This window comes from Chaetura pelagica, unplaced genomic scaffold (assembly GCF_000747805.2).
Source record: "Chaetura pelagica isolate M959 unplaced genomic scaffold, ChaPel_1.0 scaffold69, whole genome shotgun sequence".
In the NCBI taxonomy this organism is placed as follows: domain Eukaryota; kingdom Metazoa; phylum Chordata; class Aves; order Apodiformes; family Apodidae; genus Chaetura; species Chaetura pelagica.
This window is the reverse complement of record NW_009970724.1, coordinates 5,897,678-5,905,664: the sequence shown is the minus strand read 5'-3', so window position 1 is coordinate 5,905,664 and position 7,987 is coordinate 5,897,678. Positions and strand designations below refer to the sequence as shown.

Below are 7,987 nucleotides of genomic sequence, written 5' to 3'. Positions count from 1 at the left end.
CTAAACAAATGCATAGATGTGCTTTCACAAGCAGGAATCTGGTTTACATAGCTTTGGGGTGTGCCAAGCCTAGCCATTTGCACAGCTTACGTGTTTCATTAACATCATTTGAGGCTTGTAGTTGAGAAAAGAGTGAACAACAATGTGAAAAGCATTCAGGAATTTACTAGTATGATTTCTTATAACACCATTTGATAGTCCCTTTTCAGGATTCCAGTACCAGATATCACAGACAGATCATTCTGAGTTTACATAGCTTTGGGGTGTGCCAAGCCTAGCCATTTGCACAGCTTACGTGTTTCATTAACATCATTTGAGGCTTGTAGTTGAGAAAAGAGTGAACAACAATGTGAAAAGCATTCAGGAATTTACTAGTATGATTTCTTATAACACCATTTGATAGTCCCTTTTCAGGATTCCAGTACCAGATATCACAGACAGATCGTTCTGATTCTTATGGGTATTTATTTATTTATTTATTTATTTCAGAATTGGTATTTTATGTGGCAAAAGGCACCTGGGGAAATTCTGGGTGATATTTATTGCATACTTCGTATTTCTGACACGTCAAGGCTACTATTCCAGCTCAAGAAGTGGTTGCCTAACATTTTTAGAACTGCTGATGATTGCAGCTGAATAGCTCTTACTGTTAACAATTATTAACTTTTTATTTCCAAAGCACTTTTTGTGCATAGACTGAGTTTATCTTTGATATGCACTTGTGGCTATTATTATCCCAATAGTCCCCATGGGGAGATGGAGACAGAGCAGAAGAGTGAATGTCCCACATTCACAAAGGAAATTGTTGAATAAACGTAACTGAAGCCAAGAATGCTGTTTCCAGGCCCCACTTGGTTTCCCAGTCTGACAAGGAAGGTTGAGAACAAGCAATTCTTGAGGTAACGTCTCAAGAAAGCAGTCAGAGAGGTGTGGTGGGGCAAAGGCTTTTTTAGGGAGAAGGTTTTCATACCTATTTCTGTGAACTGGTCATATTTGAAGGTTATACAGATGGCTGTCTGCCCATAGGACTCCCCAGTAGCTGGATACCCATAACCATCCTCAGGGACGGGAGGGAACAAGGGCACACTGTGAGTCACCCAGAAGCCCTGAGATTTGTCCAAGAGCAGAAATCCTGTCAAAGAAAAGTTATTGCAAATGAATTCAGGAGGAAAAAGCCCTGAAATTATACAACTGTGTCCTACTTTGGAGCTGCTGCTGCAGACACCACACTTCAATGCATGAATGTCTATAGTAAACTGGCTCTGAAGTAGATTAATCGATTATGGGAAAAGCTAATATTGTATTAAAATTGCATTAATTCTCTCCTGCATAGCCTAACTCAAACTGTTGCCACTTTTTCTTTCAAAAAAATGTCTTTCAAAACTTTTCTCTTGCTTTGCTCATATGTTATCTAAAAAATCTGATAATTTAGTGGCTGTGACCCTGTCTCCACTGCTCATTTTCCTTCCCTTCATATATTCAACTGCATAAGGGGAAACATTCTCTCAACACTGTGTCTTCTTCCCTAGACCAAATTCTCCTCCACAGGGAAGCAGCAGAGTGACAGGCTATGCCTCCCTCTGTAGCAGAATGCCCCAGGGTAGAGCACTGCTCCAGAGCTGTCCCCATTGCTGCAGCCTGGAGATACAGCCCTGCAAAACATCTTTACCCCAAAATCAGGCTGGGCAAACCCCATCTGCTTCCTCAAGGAACATTTAGACCTCTGGTGAAGTTCACAGTTATTTGGAGTCTTGCTTTACTTCAGCACTTCCTTGATCTTTGCAGTTTCTTGCCCCAGAGAGAGACACTTTGGAAGAGTTAATGTTTAGGGTGCCTTTCCCTTCACATCTTGTGCTGATGTTGCCAATAGGCTCAGGATGATGTGGTCTGTACTCACTGGAAGAAGCTACATGAGTTTCAACTCTTGAAAACAAAGGGTACATAAGCCCTAAGAGTTTTTCAACACAGGACAGGCATAGTAAAACCAAAACAAAAGCTGCAGCATAAATAACTATACAACAAACCACACATCATGCAAGTCATTCTCTGGTTTTGCTTTAGGCAGGAATCTTAAATATGCAGATAGACAAACAAACAAGTAGATTCTACCCACAACTTCAGAAAGGAGAAAATAGTAGCTTGGGACTCTCCTGGTACCTTTGGTATGTCCTCTTTTCCATGCACTGGATTCTGATTGAGGGACCTCATCATTGTATATTGCATATGCAATGCTGTTCCTCTGCAGGAAAACACATATTTCTGAAACATGACATTCAGTAAAAAGAAGGCATTTAAGCAAACATCTGCTGGCAACAGAAGAAAGAATTCCAGAGCTCATGTGAACATCACGAGCCTAATCCTTCTCCCAACTCAGCTGACACAGTCTCTGCAGAAGTTACAGAAAAATAAGCCTGAAGACTCAGCATTAGGATCCTGGTTAATATATAACTGGAGGTTCTCTCAGTAACCCTGTTTCAAAAAGTCAGATATGCTCACTAAGACAATTTACATGTGTTTATTGAGAATTCACTTGCAAAGGAGCTCCCCCATCCCCCTCTCTTTTTGTGCCTCTCTCTCATTTAGTAACCAGGTCTGGTGAAAAATTTTGCTGTAGATGTAAAAAGGAAAAGTAGACATAAGTGTCCTTATGAAGGACAAGCAATTAATGCTTTTTTTGCAAAATATTGGCAAAATATTTGCATATGGATGCATCTCATTCCCCCTGAATAGAAAACTCCAAAGGAGCAGGAACATGTTTCCCCTCCCAAGGTTCTTTGAGTTTGTAAATGGTTTATTACAATTACAATGTCACCTGGAATAGGACAGTTGATAGGACTGCCAATATTTGACTGGCTTCTGGGAATCTCTTCTACATGTAAATGAATGACATTCTCCCACTAACCCACAGTAGAAATGCAAAAACACACCCAGAATGCCAAGAATACTACATAGATAGTAAAAAAATAATCACAGGCTGACCTTGTGATATTTTATAATTGTTTCACACAAATATAAATTACATGTCTGTCTACGAGGTGAGAAAAAAGGCCTAACAAGCAGGATATCACTGCTGAAGCAGTCACAGTGATTTCTGGGTGGAAAGCAAACCCCAGATTTGATTTGCGTCAGAGTGTGAAACACATATATGGGAGAGCTCAGGACAAGTGCCTCTAATAGTCACCACTGGGCCTGGTCTGACTTCACAGCCAGTTCACAGCTTCTGACATTGCTCAACATGAGTTGCAGAGGAGAACCCAAAGGGACTCATTTTTTTGAAGGACACATGTGTGAAAGGTTTGACTAGAAATAAGAAGTTAAAGGGTAATTTATAATTGTAGCCCAAACTGCAAATAATCTGCCCAGCTGTCAAGATGCTTCCCTTGATGTGTTTTAGCAGATCTAGTTGGTCAGGTCTGGCCATACCTCTACCTGCTAATTTCGGCTGGTTTCATTTAATTTGCATGTAATATCAAGTAAAGGTACTAACAAAATTATAATTAAATGTCACTTGCCTCAGATTCGTACGTCTCGTACAGCTGCTGCAGGGTTTGTCCCAGAGCACCCTCTGTCATGTTGATGAGGTATTTTCCGAGCTGCCACTGCGGAGCCAGAGTGTCCATGTACATGTATTCCAGCCCCAGCACGGGACTCTCTCCTTTGACATGCTTTGGCAACTTGTAGAGAGCAAACCTGCAACAGTGGAAAGCAACTGTTATTTTTTACAACCATCCTGTTTGAATGTGTAGATCAGTATCACCTTCTCATCTGAGGCTTTAAGAGAAGCACGACCCTGGGAGTGCCAGCACTGGAGGGGACCAGTGCTGCCACTGTCTGGTGTGGACATCTTGGTCTCAAGGAGGTGACCCAGCACAGGAAACCACCAGCAGTCTGGCAGCACAATACCTGCTGCAGACAAATTTATTCTTCTAGGCAAGCAAGGGAGGCTGATTTGGCACCAAACTCCTGTTGCTGTAGCCAGACTGCTGTTGGTACCTCAAAAGAATGAAAAGGAGTAATGTTTAGCCACCACATTCCTATTGCTCCTGGTTCTGGTAGAGAACTTCAGGTCCCAGATTCAGTTTGACATTCTCATGGCCAACCTGGACGACTCTCACCAATACATTTTAATATTACACGTATATAACTTAATATGAAATTGATAAAATTATGTATTAAATTTATAAAAATGCATGTTATTTTTATACATATTACAAACATAGAATAAATATAAAGCCATGTGATAATGTTGATCCAATCCTGCTTTTCTTAACTGACTTGGGCTTTGCTGAACTGTTGCAGGTTGAATGTTTGCAAACCATTTGCCAGAAACACAAATCTTTTCCAAATTGCAGAGTACTCAATACTGGCAGCAAATTATTCAGTTCATATTAATATCCCTGATAAAGTAAACATGTTTTCCCAGTGCACAAGTCCTTGGGTTTTATTGCAATTCTCCTGGTTTGAGCCAGGATGAAGCAAATTTTCCTTTTACTGATTTTTTTCCCTTCAGTAAGCTTTCTTTTAACTAGTAGCAGAGTGTTCCAACTAAGACAAATAACTGTGGAATGTTTTTGTAACTGCTGGGTCTCCAAGGTCATGTCTTTCCTCTGCCGGCTCAGACACTATGGGGAGATCTATGGCCCCTTGTAGGAGGCTGAATTAGCCAGACAGCAACATTGGCCAGAGATACTACATTTCATATATCTACGTAAGCTCAGAGGAAGGTCAGAGATCACAGAAGACAACTTCCTTCCTGCTTCTTCTTCCCTTCTCTTCCCTCCATGGCCAGTGTCCAGGGAGGACTCCATCTGTCCATCCCTGTCGACCCTTAGGCTCGAGCTCTCCTGACCCTCATCACTCTCCTCTTTCTCTGGCAGCAGCGCCGGGATTTTTTGGGACTGTCCCAGCTCACGAGATGCTGTGGGAGTTGCTGGGGGTGGGGGGAGGCAAGAGGCTTTTGCACACATTTGAATATATTTGTATATAATTGTACATATTTTCTTTTATCATTAGTGTTTAATTAAAGCTGTCTAGTTTAGTTTTCACCCCAGCAAAGTCTCTCTCTTTTTCTCTCTCTCCTTCCCTAGCTGGGGGGAAGGGGGGGGGGGGATTGAGAGCATTGTTGTCAAACCTGAGTCAGTGACAGCATTATAATTAATTGAGTCACTTTCTTTGAATGCTGTACTTGAGCAATTTGTTATTTGTGCCAATAGTAAAAACTGAGTGGCACTGTTTTCAATTCTATACTATTTACCATAAATGCAGCCTGACTGTGCTTAACCCTTCCAGTACATCAGGAGGAGTGAGCCTTGCTCAGCTGATTTACAGTCTCAATTTGGTCAAAAAAGCCAACTCCAAAAGAAGGTAGGAAGTGGTAGAAAAGCATTTTGGCAGAGCAATATTTAATCCATGGGAAATGTACATGTACAGGCAGAAGAGAAACATAGGCTGCTGATGATCCTGATAATCCACCTGCATTGCTGTAGAGTGAGTGATGTTCCTTAAATATCTCAGGAGAAATGGTTGCTGAGGACAGATCACAAAGAACTGACTTATATAGCAAGGCTGGGGAGAGCCACCAATGCACCAGGAGACACAACAATCTCTTTAGTTGAAACGAAGATTTGGAAAGGAAAGGAATAGCAGTAGTTACAGTAGTATGACCTGATCCAGGAATCAGCATATGAAGCCTTTCCAAACTGTTTTGAGCTGTATTGGATGATTCATGCTCCTGGGGTGTTCACAGTCTTGCATCTGACAGATATGCATTGGCAGGTATGCTTGGAGAAATGCTGGTAGTCAAGCTATCAGTAAATTGCTTGCCAGTTCCCAGTGGATACATGTTTTAGCCCTTTCCAGAAAGGCAGCTGAGTGTATTAGCAATTAAACTTGCATAAAAGTCTTCGCTGCTATTTGTGCACAGGAAGTTTCTCACAAGCTTAGGCATTTGTGGGAGTCAACTGAAAGCTATTTTCCTGAGAGCCAAGGAAAAGCAAATCCACTTATATTTGATTAGCACTGTCACATTGTTTGCTTATGACTGATCACAAACTTACTACAATTAATCATATCTTTACTCCTTCCCACTCTCCCCCCCAAAAAACCCCCATCACCCAAAACCAAACAATATGTATCCAGGACTTCAGTCCTTGACTCAAGTCCTTATCAGAATGCAGAGTTTATGGCTTTTATTTGAATGAAAAGCCTCCCACATAATACAATGAGTTTGAATTAATAAAGGAAAGACACTCTGTCCTTCTTACGAGAGTTGATCCTACAGCCATTTGCTCTGGTAGCCCATGTGCAAGGTGCAGTGAAGGTGGTGGGATGAGGTCCTGAGTGGAATGAAAACACAGCAGAGACTTTTGCCAGGAACTGCAGACATGGCTGGGGAGGACAGATGGGATCAGGTCAGATAAGGCAAGTGACTCCTTCAGTTTAGTGGCAAATGAAGAAGTGTGTAAATACTGAATAATTAAAGAATACTGTGGGATTAAACCACTTAATGGTAGGAACTCACATAAAGCTCTTGCTAACTGAATATAAAACCTGCAGTGCTGTTTGTTTGAAAGGGCATTGACATCTTTCAGTTAAGAGGAAGATTTTCTCAGCAGTTTCAGTTCTGCTTCTCCTGTTGGCTTCACAGCAACCAAATCCAGAATCAGGCAAAAGTTGACTGTATCTTATCAATAGACTAGGATGACTCCTGCAGATAGACAAGTGTCTCTTTAATTTGATCATAACACATTGGAAAAGAACCCCCCCCATGTCCTCCTTGCTAAACTCAGCAGAATATGTTTTTAGCTGTGCAGACCCCCCTGCTCCTGTCTGGAAGAGGTCCCTGGTGCTCATACACATGAGAGCACAGGTGAATGAGTCCTAGTCACAGCTTCCAAGGAATTTCTCAGGGAGCCTGGATTAGCTTTAGCACACAGAGGTTTATTCTGCAACTAATAATTGCAGCTTGCGGATAAATGAAATTTCTCACACCTTTAAGTTGGGTAGTTGCAATTCAGTTGATATTTATCTCTGAGAGGCTTCCATGCTCTTTTATAAGAGCCCTTGTTTCACTTTTTAAACCTGAGTTGGATATTATGTTATTATACTTTGCGTCTTTCATCTTCAAAGTGCAGTAATCCAATTAATCATTTAATACTCGAACCCAGCCATGCTGCTGGCAGTGGGTGGTACCAGCTCCAGCGGTGGGGAACCCTGCCCTCCGCGCTCAGGAGGTGCAGCTGGTACCTTCCCACGCTGCCCCCTGCGCTCCTCCCGGGGGGCTCGGTCCTGCTCCCCCTTGGCAACGGCAGCGAGGGGACAAGTCCCACCAGGCTGCTGTTCAGGTACGAGTGAGGAGGCCAAGGGTGAGATACAGATGAACCCCCAGCCAGGTGAGCAGCTGGAGCCCGGGCCCTGGGCCAGCGAGTGCAGCCTTTGGCACCTGAACACAGGTTGTGCTCCCTTTGATGCTGAGACATGAACGCTGTGTAAACTGGTGATTATTTTGCAGTTAGTCATAATACAGTAGGATGATTGGTTCACTGAAACAAAATCACATTTCAGTAACTTATCCTATGTTTTCCAAGTGCAGAATTCTGCTACTACTCACACAAACAGCATTAAAACAGCGACTGTTACGCGTGACTTCTCAGAGATCCACCTGCTACATGTGGTTTAATCTCAAGTGCTATGTACTCGCCCAGCGTTTCTCCCCCCCACGGTATTTACTTACCAATCGACTGCCTCTCCATCTTCATTCCTGCAGGAAATCTCAGCTGCCCAGAGGGGCGTGGAGGAGAGAAGCAAGAGCAGAGCAGGGTGACACCACGCCGATGTCGTGGGCATTTTGATTTCTTGTCTGCACAGGGCGAGCACGGAGTAGGCTCTAAAAGGAGAAGTTGTGCTGCTTCAGCTGTCGGCGCCTGCGGAACGTGGCTGCTCCCACGGCAGGGCAGGCGGCAGCGCCAGGGGGCACCGCAGCCACCCC

General features: G+C 43.0%; 1 protein-coding gene across 1 annotated transcript in view; it reads right to left on the bottom strand.

Moving 5' to 3' along the window:
* DNASE2B (deoxyribonuclease II beta) overlaps positions 1-7,845 on the bottom strand; it is a 9,698-nt gene extending 1,853 nt beyond the window's left edge. The window contains exons 1-4 of the mRNA XM_010006730.1: positions 7,733-7,845; positions 3,513-3,690; positions 2,158-2,239; positions 971-1,132 (exon numbers count right to left, since the gene is read on the bottom strand). Coding sequence (XP_010005032.1) covers positions 971-1,132; positions 2,158-2,239; positions 3,513-3,690; positions 7,733-7,845 — 535 coding nt within the window. The remainder of the gene's footprint in view (positions 1-970; positions 1,133-2,157; positions 2,240-3,512; positions 3,691-7,732) is intronic.
* Between the last annotated feature and the right edge of the window lie 142 nt (positions 7,846-7,987).